Genomic DNA, 17842 nt, shown 5'->3' on the forward strand with positions numbered 1-17842 from the left:
TTCCATCTTTCATTCCTAGCGACTCGCACACAGTAGCTAGAGTTCAGTATATCACTGTTACGTTGAAAGAGGACAGACTGGTCCAAAACCATCCAACTAGTAAGAGGTGGGGCAAAACTGAAACTAGCTGTTAGGACTTCAGAGCTTGAGATTTCTGTATTAGACTCTGTACAAGACAGGGCAGTTTGGTGGTATTTTCTTGTTCATTTCCTGTGTGCCTCAACCTGCCTTTAAGTGATTACATGTTTCCCTTTCATTACTCCTTATATTTCTTGCTATTTTTTAAACTTTAGGAGACCATGGAAAAGGTTACAAGGACTGGGTTGAAGTGTGCTCCCCACCCCCACAGTTGTGTACTTATTTAAAACGGGATTATTTTATGACATAATTGGACTGCATGCTTTCTTCTTTTATATATATATTTATTAAAAAAATTTTTTTTGGCTGCATTGGGTCTTCATTGCTGTGCATGGGCTTTCTCTAGTTGCGGCAAGCGGGGGGCTACTCTTTTTTTTTTTTAACATCTTTATTGGAGTATAACTGCTTTACAATTGTGTGTTAGTTTCTGCTGTATAACAAAGTGAATCAGCTATACATATACATATATCCCCATATCTCCTCCCTCTTGCGTCTCCCTCCCACCCTCCCTATCCCACCCCTCTCATTGCGGTGCGCAGGCTTCTCATTGCGGTGGCTTCTCTTGTGGCGGAGCACGGGTCTAGGCTCACAGGCTTCAGTAGTTGTGGCACGCAGGCTCAGTAGTTGTGGCTTGTGGGCTCTAGAGCGCAGGCTCAGTAGTTGTGGCTCACGGGCTTAGTTGCTCCGCGGCATGTGGGATCTTCCCGGACCAGGGCTTGAACCCGTGTCCACTGCATTAGCAGGCGGATTCTTAACCACTGCGCCACCAGGGAAGTCCCCCCACAGTTATTTATAACCCAAGTTTTTAGCAATGTTTTAAAGTGGTTATGATCAAATGTGGTCTTGTGATAGCAATGGTACAGATCTATAATAATGATAATAATGGAGCTACCACTTGCAAAACATATGTGCCAAGCATTAATTTTAAGAGCTTTGTGTCGGTTAAGTCCTCTAATTCTCACAGACGCCTAGAAGGTAGGAAGTTTAGTTTTGCTCATTTTTACAGATATGGTCCCAGGGCTAGTGTGTGGCCCTGCTGGGATTAGAACCTAGGCCTTCAAGCTCCAGGCTACATGCTCTTTTGAATACAAAAAGGAGCTTATGAATGTCTGCTGTCAAAATAGAAATATTCCATTCCTGTACGATATTGCTAATTTATATGAATGGTATAATCAGGTTATCCATGAATATATTAATTACTCACTTTGGAGTTATATCAGTTTTTCAGAATGTCGCTCAATTTCTGAGTAAATACATCCAAAATTAAAAATAAAGACAAGAGGAAGGAAGAAAGATGGAAGTAGTTATCAGCCTATATTACACAGCCAACATAGTTGCTTACCTCATTGAGATTATCAAGGAGAAAAGGTATTTCAAGTTTTTTGATCTGGTGATATTCAGTACATAGGAAGATTGTATCATAAGCGACTTCTGAATACTTATTGATTTATTATGGAAAACATCCTGAAATACTACTCCCCTGAACAGTCTTCTAAGAAGAACTATAGGAATAAATCTTCAGAGTTTTACATCTATGTACTTGCATTCATAAATTTAGAGAATATATAGCTTTATCTTTTTTATTTGTATTTAAGTGAAGAGAATCAAATCAGTTCTTGGTTGTTAAAGTTAGATATTGTCTATTTTTAAAAAAAATAAATTCTTGTTCACTACTTATACTAAAAGGAAAGGGATGTGTTTCTAAACAATAGTTACAGATTAACATATTGACAGTTTAGTTTAGCTTGTGTAATTAATCTGGTGACTAACCTCACCTTTGGTAGTTAGGTAGGCTTAATACTAGAAACATTCACGAGTAAGAAATATATGTCTCTGGTTAGGATTCTCTGCAACTGCTTTTTTCCACTTTCCCTGCTGCTTCCCCTCACTTCTGCCCCAGCTCTGCTCTGTGGCCATCATCTTGGCATTTCAGTTCACTTGCATGAAACATTATTACTCTGTTGTTGATTCAGAATATACTTAAGTCCTGCAGTTTGTATTCGTTCAGTACTGTTCAGTTATTTGGCCCATCTTAGATTTGAAATTGGATTGCATTCAATGTGATTAAAATATAGGCCTTTGAATGAGATGGTTTGGTAAAGCTTATTTTGTATAAATATGGCCATAAGCAATATGTTACTCTTCAAATTATTAAATACTTGTAACTTGAATGTTAATGTCCAAGTGTTCTTGCTTTCTCCCTTGACAGATTATAAGAGAAAATAGTATCTCTCTCAGTGAAATCGAATTGCCGTGTTCAGAGGATTTGAATTTGGAAACTTTGTCGTAAGTCCTAAAACATGTAATACAAATCAGCTACTCTAGCATCTGTCAGATAAATGAATTGGAATATACTGTGTAGGAGCAATACTGTCCTTGATTTGAGTAATTCTGAATCCCCCATGTTTCTAACCATTATTTACCAGATGTTCACAAGTTTGTTTTTCGTTTGGCTCTCTGAAGTATAGAGTTCTTACCCTCAAAAAACGGTGTCTGAGTTTTAACTTGTACATATTCCTCTTTTATCCTTTCCATTAAAAAAAATTGGCAGTGATTGTTAAAAATTATCTCTTTTGCTGCATATGAAACAGTGCAGACAAGAGACCGACTTTATCAGCAAGAGCCGCATGGTGCTTCCACTGAAGAAAACCGGACGGAAATCTGTCCAGTTGATTGAGTAGAGACACAGTTGAGCATTCCCAGAAGAATATAAACTATTGATAATTTAGAGAACAGGAATTGCTCTCTATATTGCATTCTATTGCATTCTATATAATAATGAATTTTAAAGCAAGACAAGGACAGTATTTAAATTTCTTGTGATCTGTTTTCAGGCAGGCACATGTCTACATAATTGCAGGAGCTTGTTTGTCTCTGGGTTTTCGATTTGCTGGCTCAGAAAACTTATCAGCATTTAACTGTTTGGTAAGAAATATCTTCGTTTACTTTGTTCTGTTTTTTACAGAGTCTTAGTATGCTTCTTTTAACCTTAAATTTTTTCTTTTGTTTTTCCAGCATAAATTTGCAAAAGATTTTATGACTTATTTGTCTGCACCTAATGCTTCTGTAGTAAGTCTTTTTATGATGATTCTTCTTGGGAATAAAATTAAACTTGAAGAAAATTCACTGTTAATTCGATTACTTATGTGTTGCCAAATATATGCACAGTTTTTGAATTTAGAATGGGAGATTTGAAGCTTTGGCTTATCCTTGTATTTTAGTTCTGGGATATTAGGTGAGAATGTGACTATGCTTGAAGGTATGTAATTCTTGTGACAAGAAAATAAATAAGAAAAGCCATAACCTTCATAGATTGTCATACCTTGTGCCATGCTCAGTACTGAATCATGGTAACTGCTTGTTGAAAAAATTAGTACTTAGTAAAAATGCAGTTGCTTTTGAGGATTGCTGCTCTGATGATAGTAAGACTGCAAGATTTTATTTCCTGGTTAAAAAAACAACAACACATTTAATCAACATTATTTATATTAGAAAATTGGAAACATCAGAAAATCTAAAAGTAGTCAAAAAAGGGACTGTGGTGTGTCTACACTGTTATCTAGAGGAGCTATCAAAATCATGTTCTGTAAGATTTTTTTATGAGTGACGATTGCTCATCATAAAATACATTAAAAAGCTTACAAATACTGTGTATAGTAATATCTCAGTTTCATTAAAAGCAAAATAGATACAGGGAAAGATTTGGAGAAAAAGCCAAAATGTTTACAGCTGTTAGTATTCCAAGTGATTGTTATTTCCTTTTGATACTTTATTTTCTGAATTTTTGACATGGAACTTAAATTTCATAATCAGGGAAAATATTTGTTTTGTCAGAGTTTTGAAAGTTGTGAACATTTGTAGTCTAATGCTGGCCGCTTTAGTTTTGATAATAAAGAAAAGGTAGCACAGCGGTTATAGTATGTCATCTTCTGCGTCTCCAGACAGGTCCTTACAACCTGGAGACTTGCCTGAGTGTGGTGCTGCTGTCTCTCGCCATGGTGATGGCTGGCTCGGGGAACCTGAAGGTTTTGCAGCTTTGTCGCTTCTTGCACATGAAAACAGGTGGTGAAATGAACTATGGTTTCCACTTAGCCCATCACATGGCCCTTGGACTTCTGTTTTTGGGAGGAGGAAGGTAAATGAATATATATATTTTTTCCTCAGTGAAAAGATCTCATGAGCAAGATCTCAAAGAGTGACTTATTTTGATTTTGAAGATGCATGAAAATTTTCAATTCTGACTAGGTGCTAGCTTATCTCAGGGCATTATTACACTTAAAAAGGGCTTTTTCATAGTTTAACCACCAATTTATGCCCCACTTAGTAGAGTTACCATCCTCTCTCTAACACACTTGGCATCACTGCATTTCTCAGAAGAGTCTGTACTCAGAACTTCATTGCATCACCTCTTGTTCCCACTCATTAATGATTTTACTCTTTTACTAAATTGCTTTCTCATAATGGTCATGAACACTTTCAGTCACCAAATCCTATGAGATTGCCTTAGTTTTCAACTTTCTTGCTCTCTTTCCAGCATCTATCATTCCTGACCACCTCATCCCTTTATAAGACTTCCTTGGCTTTTAATGATCTGTTTTGAATAAAAATACATACACAGAAAAGTATGCAAATCGTAGGAGCATGACTCAGTGAGCTACCTACAGTATGAAAATCTGTTTGATTTTATGTAGATCAAGATGTAACCGAGACAACCCATCTCCCACCCTGCTCTGTCCCTCCCAATTGACTGTTACTTTACTTCTGCCCAAAGATGACTGCTACGTAGCTTCCTAACACCGTTGACTGGTTTTGCCTGTTCTGGAAATTCAGATGAAATCATATACTGTGAACCCTTTTGCACTTTCTTTTGCTCAACATTATGTTTGAGACTCATCCATGTTGCGTGCAGCATTGGTTTATTCATGTTTCAGTGAAAACTGTGTGTTTCAAGGAATAGTTGTTTATCCATTCACTGTAAATTTTTAATGGTAGCTTTTGCCTGTTTTATTTAGTCTAGCATTCTAAGGAAATGCTTATGCTTTACAGAAAGGAAAACAATGTTTGAGATACCCAGTAAAGAAACCTTGTATGTTTAGAAGAAAGGTTCGTATTTCTATAAATAGGTATATATAAAACTGGAGAAGGTAGCATACTTTACACTTGACTTTTTCAGTATCTATAATCTCTAGAATTGCACTCATGGTCCTCACTACTATTCTCTTTTAGGTTAAAACTTTGCTTACTAATTCAAGTTTTAAAATTTAATATTTGTGAAAAGTCACTCCTGCTTTAAATAGTAGATGGTGTGGAAGTGGCTTAAGGACTGACCGTAAAGTCAAGTGTTCACAGTGTTGATGCATTTGTATTGATCAAGGATTAGCTTCATCAGTGTGCCTTGCCACGGTACCCGAATTTCCTGATTCTCGAGAATCCCGTGAAAGTTTGCACAGTGTGATTAACAGCGTCTGTCCCTCCCGAATTTGTTTTGCAGGTACTCTTTGAGCACATCAAACTCTTCCATTGCCGCTCTCCTCTGTGCCCTTTACCCGCACTTCCCAGCTCACAGCACTGACAACCGGTGAGTCTAGTGATTTTCCTCACGTGATCTTTCTTAAGTTCTCTAAGGGGGTAAGTTGATTGTGTTTTGGCTCCATGGACTTGTTTCCAAATTAGCTTTATCCTGTTCTTCAACTTAGGTATCTCCCTGGGTAAATCTTTTAAAAAGTTTCTTTCACAAAATATTAAGCCAGAAGAGAACTTTGGGCATCTGATGACTGGTCAGCCTTCTCCCATTCTCCCGTCAATAGAACTGCTCTAAACCCAGAAGTAGGCCAGACAGGGTTATCTTTAGGGAAAAACTCATCATGCAAAAGAGAGCAGCTAAGAGAAGATGAATATGTTTTGGCAGAATTGTTTAGTTCCAAGAGAGGAATTTGTCTGATTTAGTGGCAATGTCTATATGAATTCTGTTTTTTCTCTCTTTTACATGAATGCTGAGAAGTTTTGTACAATTGACAAAGAAGGGACAGAAAAGCAAAATGCAGCAAAGAATTAGACAATTTAGAAGTGGAAGTGAGCAGTAGAACCTCAAACATGTAGAAGCGGTCTGATAATACAAAAGCTCTGCATATGTTAAAGTTTTCGATATGTTTAAAAAAAAAAGGGAATTCCTTGGCAGTCTAGTGGTTAGGACTTAATGCTTTCACTGCTGGGGCTTGGGTTCAATCCCTGGTTGGGGAACTAAGATCCTGCAAGCTGCGCAGCATGGCAAAAAAAAAAAAAAGAAAAGAAAAAACTTTCCTTTATGGCCAAATAATATCCCATTATATGGATAGACCCCATTTTGTTTATCCGCCAGCACCTGGCTCGAGCATTATGGGGAGCCGGGAGCCCAAAACAGCCGAATCTGCAGCCCCTCGGGGCCCCTTCACCCTTGGAAAAAGCCTCTCGGCAGGTCCTGGCCATGGTCCTGGAAGATGTCGTGGCTGGCCACATGGTCCCCCTGGTGCCCCAGGAGGAGATCTCCAGCCCACGGCCCCGCAGCAACCGTCAGGATTCTGTCCACAGCCAACCACCTGCCTTGCCACCCAGACAGGCCACGTGGTCCCCACAGGCCAGGCCTTCCTTCCCACTGCACTTATGCCAAGAGCCCTTGAGCCGTGTCCGTCGGCCCTCTTCCACCCTGAGGCGGCGATCAAGGACAACACCTGGCCCAGAGGAGGGCCCTTCACAAAAGGTAGACCAGGCCCCCCAGCCCACTCGGGTGGTGATGCTAGAGGACATTGCCAGCTCCAGACCCCCAGCTGCGGGCTTTGCCAGTGAGACTCCCAGCTTCATCGTCCCAGCAAGAAGAGCTGGGTTCACCAGCCAAAGCCTCTGCCCAGGGACCTGGAACCCCCATTCCAGCCATCTGCCCTGTCTGCAAACCCTCCGGAGAGCCCACCACCAGCCCCAGATCCTCTTCTGGAGCCCTCATCGACCCCACCGCCATCCGGCCTTTTACGCCCCTGCCTCAGTCCCTGGGGCTGGGCCCCGCCTTCCGTTCCGTTCGCTCCAAGCAGGAGGGCTTTGCTGACATCCTCCTCACGCCCAGCAAAGACCCCCTCCCCCATCACTCCCCATGAAGTTGGAGTTGAAGATTGTCATGTCAGAGGCCGAGCAGTCCAGGGCTGCTGAGGGCACTGCATCTATCGGTCCCCGGCCCGCTATCTGCCAGTGGCGGGCTCAAGACCAGAATCCCCCAGCACCTCTCCCTAAGCCCTCTCTGGGCCGATGCCACTCCTGCCCTGGTCAGGGCCCCCTGGCCCACCGCACCCAAGCCGGCCACGGCCTCGGCGGTGCACTGTGGGTGGCGGAGAGATGGCCTGAGCCCCACCACCCCCTTGGCCCTGTCTCTGGAAAGAGGTCTTCCCTCTTGGAGGAGGGGGAGGTCTCCTCCCCTCATCACATCTTGCTTGTCTATTGCGTCCACTTTTTCCTTCTTTGAACCTGCAGAACCCAAGTTGAGCTCAAGAGGAAGGAGCCAAGGGCCTCAGAAGACCAGGTGCTTTCAGACCCTAAGACCAAGACCATGGGAAAGGCTTGCAGAAAGAACCACCAACACTTCCGTTTCCCTACGAGTTTCAGGCCTAGCCAATCTCTGTTTGTGGAGGAAGGGAAGAAAATAGCTCCTTATATCCCAGTGACATCCAAGGTGCTCTGTGAGCTCAACTGAAGGCACCCCCAGTGGTCTGCCCAGAGAAGGATCAAGAGAGGGAGCACTCATTGCAGCAGTAACTAAGCCATCGTTTAAAACTGCAGCGTAATGTTGAGACCATAATGACAGACGGGTAGCTGTTTTATAAAAGTAGCCTGATCTGAAGTCCTACTTTAGTGATCGGTGGTGCATGAGAATATTATTGTTAAATTAATAAAACTCGGACAGGTGGTCTATCATTTGTCACTTTAGGGAAGGGTTTTTTGAGTTGTTGAAGTCACCTATTGGTTAGGGTACAAGGGAGAGCTGCCCTCACATGTTGCTGGTCACAGTATCAGCTATTTTAAACAAAGCAATTTGGTGATAAGCACAAAAACCTTAATGTAACTGATATGTATCAGTTTTTTCTGGCCTTGATTGATTTTGTTTCTAGTAGATTTATAGGAGTGGGTAGATTTGGGTGGGAAGGGGGGGCTATTGATATAACTAAAATTAAAGAAGAGTAAATTTGAAGTCTCGTTTTATCCTTCTTTATGGGATCTTAAAATGTAATAACTTTATATGTGTTTAAATTCTAAAATATAAATTTTAAAGTTAAAACAAACTTTTTTTGAAAACTCAGAAAAGCACACACACAGCAAGAAAAATGTTACCCATTAATGTCACCCATTAATTTTTGGTGTACTGTGTTCTGGGTGTGTGTATGTATTTGTGTATAGGGATGTATATGTAGAAGAGCTTTGCTGTCTGAGGAAAACTGTCATCCTTTCTTTCCCCCTTTTCCCTACCAAGTCTTAAGAAAAAAAAAGAAAGCAGGAAGTAGATCCCATAGAAGGTAAAAGGAGATGCCTGTGTTGAGCAGAAAAGGATTTGAAAACTAACATTATAAGTGATCAACTTATTACTAAATATTTTCATGTTTAGATAATTTTTACTTCCCTATAAAACCTCTTAACTGTGAAGACTCAAAGAATTCTTGGGTCAAGGGTCATGTGTCTCTAATTTTTTAAAGAGAATTTCTCCATTACTTTTTTTTTTTTAACATCTTTTCTCCATTACTTTTTAATTGAACCTCATCATCTTCCTTTAGGATTGCTGTCCTGAGAAGGTATCACTTGGCTCTGACTGGGTTTAACTCATAGACCACAGCAGATTGTAGAGCTCATGTGCCATCACCTGTTTTTTTACCACCTTTCTGTGTTTTCTCTGAGCAGGTATCACCTCCAGGCTCTCCGGCACCTGTATGTGCTGGCTGCAGAACCGAGACTTCTCGTGCCCGTGGATGTGGACACAAACACACCCTGCTATGCCCTCTTAGAAGTGACCTATAAGGTAACTCTCTCCCCCTGTTGTTGATGTGTAATTTTATTGCCACTCGTCCATCTTTGCAAATCAAAATATTTTGAAAGTGTTGTCCTTTAAAAGATGACAATAGTGAGTTGAACTCTCGTAAAAATTGAAGCTTCCAAAGTTCTTGTACATTCTGCCAGTCCGTTCAGGCTCATTTGTGGTCTATGGGTGTAATATTTTAGAGACCATCAGCTGCTCTTTTATCTTTAGAGCTTATAGTTTGAAAATGTCCTTGTTAACTTTACACAGCTGATAGCGGTGTTCTAAAGAACGAATTCTATTAGAATGATTCTTAGATTTGTTAGCAGAGTGCTTTAAAGCCCAAGGTTGTGTATGTGATGAGAGATCTTTGATTTAGATGTACAGGTAGATTACAAGTCATGTATCCTTCCTTCAGAAAATTGTTAGGTACCTTCTGTATATCAAAACTGTGCTAGGCTCTGGGGTACAAGGTTGAGATGACATAGTCATTTTCCTTAAGGAACTTCTGTCACTGGGGAGTCAGGCACGGATGCAGTAGGAATAGCGTGTGATAATTGGAGGTTTGTGTGCGATGCAGGGGGAGCGGAGACGTGCTCCCATCCAGCATCTCTGGGGGTTGGAAGGCCGTCATAGTAGACACGGTGTCTGGGCTGAGATTTGCCAGCCAAGCCAGGCACGTTCCCAGCAGAGGAGACAACATGCAGAAATCCAGAGGCCTCGCAAGTGCAGAGCTTCAGTACTGCTGGCAGGTGAAGTGCAGGGCTCGGAGTGCTGGAAGGTGGTGCTAGCTCTGCAAAGGATTGTAGGCAGTAGCCCTTCCAGACTTGAGTATCAGAGAGGGTTTTGTGCCATTTGACAATCTGTCTACAAACTGCAGGGAAGGGGAAGTGTAGAGTGATGTCTCTTTTTGTACTTTTCCCGGACTATATAGTGAACTGTGACTCTTCTTTTACATTTGTAAAGGGCACTCAGTGGTATGAGCAAACCAAAGAAGAACTGATGGCTCCTACCCTTCTTCCAGAACTCCACCTTTTAAAGCAGGTAAGTAGGATGTGAATAAGGAGATTTATCCAAGGGGTAAATTCAACCAGAACAGCAGAGCATTTAAAGATAGCTAAATAAAAGCCTATGCTTTCTCAGTGTTGTATAAGAAATAGGAAAGCAGCGCAAGAGGAATAGTCCTGAGGAATAGAGAAGGTCTTTACTGGGGGCTCTTTACTGATGGCCGAGATGGCCTGAGAACATGATTCACTTACATGTTCGTCTGGAAATGGGGCTTGTTAACCTCTCAGTGTCTCTTTCTAGCCCATTTTATTTTTATTTCCTCTGAGAAGCATGGGTTTCATTTTATCAAACTAGCACTTTCCCAGCATTGGATTGACTGTTTACATTTATCTTGGCAGATTAAAGTTAAAGGCCCACGATACTGGGAACTGCTCATAGATTTAAGCAAGGGAACCCAACACTTGAAGTAAGTATATAGAATTTCTCAGATGTGTCTGTGAAGGGAATAGAAATATATGGGAAGGTATAAATTATAGATTATTATGTAGAATGCTCCTTGTCACCCTTTAATGTCATCCAGGACAATATGTAGTGTTGAATAAAGTGGTCTGTATCTTTGAAACAGTTTGTATTAGAAAGTAAAATTTTAAATTTAGAAGTCAAATCCTATTTATATTAATTCATTGAGAAACTTGAAGTGACTTAAATTGGGACAGTAATGGAATTGTCTTTTGGAGCAATAATGAAAGATTTAGTTTAAGAAAATGAGGCTGATTTATATATGTCTGCAAAGGGAACTTTGTAACAGTTAGTGTTTGTCAGACCACATCTTCTGTTGCATCTCTTTACCATTCTCTTGTTATATTGCTCTCATAAAATTGAGGTTATGGTAGATTGCTTTTGGGTGGAAATAGTCATATGCAAGTAATTACTTTGAAGAACAGAGAGTGCTAATAATTTTACACTTCAGTTAGTGTGTAAATTAAGTCTTTAAATTCCCAGAAAGTTTAACAAGCTTGTAACATGTTTTAAAGTATAGTCCTCATTTCTGTTTCTCCCAGACTATCTATATAGTAGCTGTTTTCTGTATTGTTCTGTCTTAGAGTTGCAGCATCCTTTTCTTTTTGCTATAAACCAATCAATAGATATTTAAGGGAATATGAAGACATGTTAGATAAAATACCTCCTTTGAAGTCCACACTTGAGCCGATAGTCAGAATGACTTCTTATTTACCAGGTCCCGTGAATCTAGATGGCAGAGAAAAGCAGAACCCGATTATGACTTTCTTGTAGGGACTGATTGAGTTTAGACATAGTAAATCATATACCTTAGTGGAAAGTGGTGAAGACTTCACCTCCTGTGAAGTCTTGTTTAAGACTTCACTTGTTTCCCAATACTATTATTGGGAAACACTACATTTCCAGCCAACAACTGCCAGTAATACCTCATATTAAATTAATTCTTGTTTTCTTTCAGGTCAATTCTTTCCAAGGACGGGGTTTTATATGTTAAGCTCAGAGCGGGTCAGCTCTCGTACAAGGAAGATCCAATGGGGTGGCAAAGTTTGTTGGCCCAGACTGTTGCTAACAGGAACTCTGAAGCTCGGGCTTTCAAGGTAGTAATTGCTAAAAACTGAAGGATATTCTCATCTCAAGAAAAAAATATTTATAACTGTGTGTGATGACAGATGTTACCTAGATTTATTGTGGTGATCATTTCTCAATATATACATATATTGAATCATTATGTTGTACACCTGAAACTAATAAACTGTTATATGTCAATTATATCTCAATTAAAAAAAAAACCCAAAATGGAATGATGAAAGGGAATAGGTTCAAATCTCACTAGTCCACCCAAAGCATGTACTTCTATTATAACATTTATGGTACCGTTTAGGTAGATCTGCTCTCTCTAATCATTGCAGATTATAAAGGATGAATGACCTTGGGCCTGTTGGCTGTTTTCTGTGACAACCATTATAAAATATGGGCCACCTGCCAGGACTCTAAGGATGATTTACATTTAGTGGCAAGGACAGTCAGAATATATCTTAACACTAAAGAAAATTTAGCTTAATAATTAATCCTCAAATCCATTAAGATTTACTTAAGACATGGCCCAAATAAAAGATTTTTGCAAGGTAGCACTTATTAATTCTTATGACTGAGCCTTTATAATAGTTTCCAGAGAATAAATAGATATAGTTGACATCAGTGAATTTTGTTTGTCAGTATTCAATAGGTTCTCTATGAAATACATTTTTTTTTAAAGATTATTTTGGTGTGGACCCTTTTTTTTTTTTTTTTAAGTCTTTATTGAATTTGTTACAGTATTGTTTCTGTTTTATGTTTTGGTTTCTTGGCCAGGAGGCGTGTGGGATCTTAGTTCCCTGACCAGGGATTGAACCCACACCCCCTGCATTGGAAGGCGAAGTCTTAGCCACTGGACTGCCAGGGAAGTCCCTATGAAATACTTTTGAAGGATTTTTGGGCAAAGTTTAACTTGAATTAGCACTATTGCTTTGACTTATAAAATAGGGCCCATCTCAAAGATCCTAATCCAATTTATAAAGAAAATAGATAAGTTTAGACTTGAGTTTGAATGGGGTAAATTTATAAAAATTAAAAGACATCTCCATTTCCTGCCTGCTGGGAGTTCAGAAGTAAACTGTGACTCTTGGTGGAAAATGGTAATATACCTTCGTATTCCATTTTCAGTCTTGAAACTTGAGTGATAGTCCTCCTCACCCTTCCTTCCAATTTTTTTATTGTGGTAAAATACGCATGACATAAAATACACTGGCTTAACCCTTTTAAGTGTATAGTTCATTGGTACTAAGTACATTCATAATGTTGTGCTGCCACTACCACCATCCATCTCCATGACTCTTTTCATCTTGCAAAACTGCAGCTCTGTCCCTGTTAACACTAACTCCCCATTCCCCCTCTGCCCAGCCCCTGGCAGCCACCATTCTGCTTTCTCTCTCTATGACTTTGATGACTCTTACGACCTTATGACAGCATTTGTCTTTTTGTGAGTGGCTTATTAGAGTGATAATCTTTTTTCCTTACCTTTTCAGTAACAATTCTAGTTTCTAGTTTGCCTTTCAGTTCGTTAAGGAAGGAGGGGGAAAGCCTTTTTTGGGTGAGTTGTGTAAGAAGCACCTGTTTTGATAAATCAGTAGCTCACGGTAGCTTGCGCAAAAAGTTTCTTAAAACTTCTTAGCAGAACAGGTTGATGAAGCTCTAGCAAGTTTTACCTTGGGTTTTGTGAGAACATTGTGTGAAAAAAATAAGGTAGGTTACAGGTGCATGCATTACAGTTTGAGTAGTAATGAAAAAAGTCTTTGTTATCTCACTTGTGCTTGTTTGTTTATTTTTTAGCCTGAAACGATTTCAGCATTCACTTCTGATCCAGCACTTCTGTCATTTGCTGAATATTTCTGCAAACCAACTGTGAACATGGGTCAGGTATATATTATGTGGTTTGCTAGACTTTGCTGTTTCTATCTGTGGACCACCAAAAAAACCTAAAATATCCATATCTAGCTTTGATATTGATAACATGCCTCGGGCACATTGGATGATTTTTGTTTGGCAAGTATAGATTTTTCATAGTCTAAAACTATTAAATTCAGTAACTTCCTACCTTGATAGAAGAAAACAACTTAAAATTCCTAAGACGTTAGTTTTGATAGGTGATACTTTATATCCATTCTTGTACTAATTCATGTTTTCAATGTTTACTACCCTTCTCTTGTTTTTACATAATTTTATTAATTTTGTTTTCTGTTTGTTTTGTAACCTTTCTTTTTGTTGGTCATAAAACCGTTCTCTTAAGGATTCAAAGGGTACTTGCTAGTAGATCTTTGATTTAATCCATCATTTCAGATGGCAAGGACAGGATGTAGGAATTAGATGATCCAGGATTGATGGCCTATTGCCTGCAAGTGTGTATAGCCTTGGGAAAATTTTTCAACCTCTTTGAGATGTAGTTGCCTTATTTCTAAAAGTGGGATTATAATAGAACCTACCTTACATTGTTGCTTTGAAAGTTAAGTGATATAACCTTCCTGCCACTTACTTACTGAATTTTCACTGTATATTGGGCACTCTGCTCAGCACTCTTTGTAATTTTTTCCTTTAATTCTGACCCAGAGGGTAGATACTCTATTGTTGTGGGTTTACAGATGGGGATACTGCCACTGAGAGATGTCACATGCCCAAGATCACACAGCCAGTGAGGGCTGGGGCCTGCACTCAAGACCACAGGTCTCTGGTGAAAGCCCATGCCTGCCCTTAACCCCAGCTGGGCTTGCTCTGCAGGCTTCCCCTAACCTGTTCTGCTCAGTGTTTCTACTGCATCTTGGTGGATGCTGGGTGCCCCTTCTGGATCCTGTTTTTGCCAGCCCAACCCAAGACATAGCTCTGTGATGTCCTGTCTGCTCATTTTACCCAGCTTGGTTCACTCCTCTCATCCGCAGCACTTATAGCCTTAACTGTCCCATGGGACTTAATTTTGGTTATATTTTATTGGTGTTTAATATTGCATGCACTTTGATTTTATAAAGACCTAGCTGTTTTGCCCTTTTATATCATTCACTGCAGAACTTAAGAACGGGCCATAGTAGTTGCTATACAGTTGTTTTTTGAATTGATTTTGGAATATACATTGATGTGCTACAAAAAGGTTCTAACTTTCCACAGAAACAGGAAATTCTGGATCTCTTTTCTTCAGTACTCTATGAATGTGTGACCCAGGAGACCCCGGAGATGTTACCTGCATACATAGCAATGGATCAGGTATGGTTCAAAAAACCTATTCCAATTCTGATGAGATTTATCCTGTACTTCACATAACATACGAACAGTGAGGTAAGATTCTATGTCCATCTCTTTAGTTTCTCATTTGCTTTTAGAATTTTAAAAAAGGAATCCCTATCAAAGTTGAAAGCTCTGTATAACTTAGAGTTTATGATGACAAGTGGGGTTACTCCAGGGGTTCCCACTCGCCTCTTCTGGCCTCTTCCTCTGACGAGTAGAGGAAGAGCACGCTCCCTTCCTTTCTCCCCTAGCATCCTCATGTCTCTTGCCTTCCTCCTGATAAAGCCTCTTCGTGGAAAAGATTATGCAAGTGAGCAGTAAGTGAACAAACGGTGCCCTGATGATAGCAGTAGTGTGCAGTTACACCTGCGTAATTAAGCTCACAGAGGTTACAGCATCAGCATGTGGGGATTTAGGGAGCTGGAGTTCATTTTTAAATTTCTTTTGTGTTATTGTTGTTTTAAAAGAGCCTAAAAGGGGTAATGCAGAAGATAATGCTCAACAGCTTTCCTAAAGGATCGGACTAATTTATTCACTTTAGGTTATTAGTAATAAATATGGCTTTTTTAATAGTGTCATATCTTTCAGACTCAAATTTGCAGTTAAACTAAGCCAGTAGTTTTCTAACTTGGCTAAAATTTATCTGGGAAATCTTAACAATTCAGATCCTCAAGTCCCATTCCATAGCTACTGAATCAGAATTTCTGAGATGAAGTCCAGGATCTGTAGTTTTAAACAGCCCTTCGAGTGACTATGATATAATGAGTTCACAGATGAGAATTTGGGACTCAGTGTCTGAAGTCAAAGGAAGTAATCTCTAATGGAAAAATAATCTCTACTGAAAAACTGAGTGGGAAGACCCAGGAGATAATTCCCAAAAACCTGTGTTAAGTAATAATCTTAATTAAAAGGCCAGTTCCAGTGTAACCGAGTAGGCCTAGAATGCCATTATTGTCAGGTATCCACCTTTTTGGTTGATAAGTATGAATATATGATGTCCACACTGGTACTGCTTCTCACAGTGTCTCTCTATACAATAGCCAAGTAATGAGTTGTATTTTTTAGTTGCTGGCTGAGAATGTGTTCTCTTTTTACGCTCTGAACCTTCACCCCTTGCAGTCGTGGGTGTGTATCTAGAGAAGAACCTCCCTTCTGGTCGCAGCCGTGGTGACTTTGCAGATGGGTCCCAAGAAGAGCATTATCAATAATACTTCTTTTGCCTTCTGACCCCTGGAATCCCTGGCCTGATTCTGGCCATGTCATTGTACCCAACCTGGGTTTCCCAGAGGTGACTGGCTGTAGACCTATTGGTCTTCATTTTTCAGAGCCATTGAGCCAAGAATGAGCTCATTTGCCTTTGCTGTTTTTTCACCTGAAAGCTGTTCATGTTCATTTGGAAGAGAGTGGGCCGTGTATGTAAACCCAGTAGGGGGCTCCTCTGTGGGGCAGACTGCAGCAAAACACAGAATGGGTTCCCCTCTGCCCTTTATTGATCTTATGAGGCACATTTAGAAAATACTCTAGTATACAACTCCGAGGAAGTGACAGTTAGCATCTTTACTCTTTCATTAAGTGGATTGTTGTTTCTCTTTCCTCTGCAAGGCTGTAAGAAGACTGGGAAGGAGAGAAATGTCCGAGACATCTGAACTTTGGCAGATAAAGTTGGTGTTAGAGTTTTTCAGCTCCAGAAGCCATCAGGAGCGGCTGCAGAACCACCCCAAGCGAGGGCTCTTTATGAACTCGGAATTCCTCCCTGTTGTCAAATGCACTATTGATAATACTCTGGACCAGTGGCTACAAGGTAATAACAGCACTGTGCCCTTTGTGTTTTTAAGCTACACTGGGACTCAGGTGTTTTCATTGGAAAGCAAGATAAGTCTGAGTACAATCCCAAATGGCTATAGATGTAATGTTTCCAGTTAGGTGAATTACACTGATTATCTGCTTTAACTTCTTTAACAAATATATTTAACTCTGCTTTATAAGCCACGGAGAGAATATATATATAGCATTTTAAATACCACTTGACACTTAGGAACTTGTTTTATTTTTTCTAACATCAGATCATGTTTCTTTCCAGTGCCTCTCTCTTCTGTTTCTTAGGGGTGTGGCCTGTCACCTACCTGAGGCCCTTTTTTCTGCCTCTACCCTGTGTACACTGAAAACTTGATGTGGACTTAGAGGGAGTGCTTCTTTTACCAGTTCTGTGAGTCAGTCAGTGAGGACCTGGGGCATATGTAACTGGCTTTCTGTCAGTGGAAGCACTGCCTTGTGATTGCAGGGAGATTGTGAAGTTACTCCTCACAGTGTAGAAGTAATCATGGGAGGCAGGTGATGGGGCCTTTTGATATATGGAAAGCTGTTTGATGTGTGATATATGCCTGAAATTGATTTTTAATAGTTAACCCCTTGATCTTTTTATTCTTTTCAGTTCTAATGCTTCAGTATGTATCTGACAGCAACTTGCTTTGAGTAAATACTAACTCTAGTGATATCAGTAGGAACAGTTCCTAATTCTGTAAAGTTGTTAGTAACCAGTAGAACCCAGGAATTCGAATATAATTATGTTTAAAGCTATCTGCGTGTTCCACTACACCTGGCTGAGGCTCCGCTGCCTGCCCTGCCCCAGCCCCCGGGTGACTGATTCTCCCAGGTCCCAGCTGCTCTTGCTTTTTCTGTATTTTAGTTAGACAAGAGATGGGAGTGAGGGGGAGGTGGAGGAAGGGGGAAGAACATTAGTTTGAGCCTGTCTTCACCCGGCTTTAGAGCCGGGGTGGGCTCTGCCCAGGCACTGGAGGTGCAGGGGAGGAGGAAGAGGGAGACCCACTAGAAGGGGGGAGCCTG

General features: G+C 40.2%; 1 protein-coding gene and 1 pseudogene across 5 annotated transcripts in view; both read left to right on the top strand.

Annotated features, from left to right (window-relative positions):
• ANAPC1 (anaphase promoting complex subunit 1) overlaps positions 1 to 17842 on the top strand; it is a 99137-nt gene that overhangs the window by 67443 nt on the left and 13852 nt on the right. For all 5 annotated transcript variants that reach the window (XM_068564315.1, XM_068564316.1, XM_068564314.1 and 2 more), the window contains exons 35-46: positions 2348 to 2424; positions 2973 to 3063; positions 3154 to 3207; positions 4080 to 4273; positions 5630 to 5716; positions 9049 to 9166; positions 10130 to 10207; positions 10570 to 10637; positions 11649 to 11787; positions 13559 to 13645; positions 14882 to 14977; positions 16601 to 16799. In XM_068564315.1, the coding sequence (XP_068420416.1) occupies positions 2348 to 2424; positions 2973 to 3063; positions 3154 to 3207; positions 4080 to 4273; positions 5630 to 5716; positions 9049 to 9166; positions 10130 to 10207; positions 10570 to 10637; positions 11649 to 11787; positions 13559 to 13645; positions 14882 to 14977; positions 16601 to 16799 (1288 nt within the window). The remainder of the gene's footprint in view (positions 1 to 2347; positions 2425 to 2972; positions 3064 to 3153; positions 3208 to 4079; positions 4274 to 5629; positions 5717 to 9048; positions 9167 to 10129; positions 10208 to 10569; positions 10638 to 11648; positions 11788 to 13558; positions 13646 to 14881; positions 14978 to 16600; positions 16800 to 17842) is intronic.
• On the top strand, positions 6177 to 7852 carry LOC137778117 (proline-rich protein 14 pseudogene; annotated as a pseudogene).

Source organism: Eschrichtius robustus, chromosome 15 (genome assembly GCF_028021215.1).
Source record: "Eschrichtius robustus isolate mEscRob2 chromosome 15, mEscRob2.pri, whole genome shotgun sequence".
Taxonomy (NCBI): Eukaryota; Metazoa; Chordata; class Mammalia; order Artiodactyla; family Eschrichtiidae; genus Eschrichtius; species Eschrichtius robustus.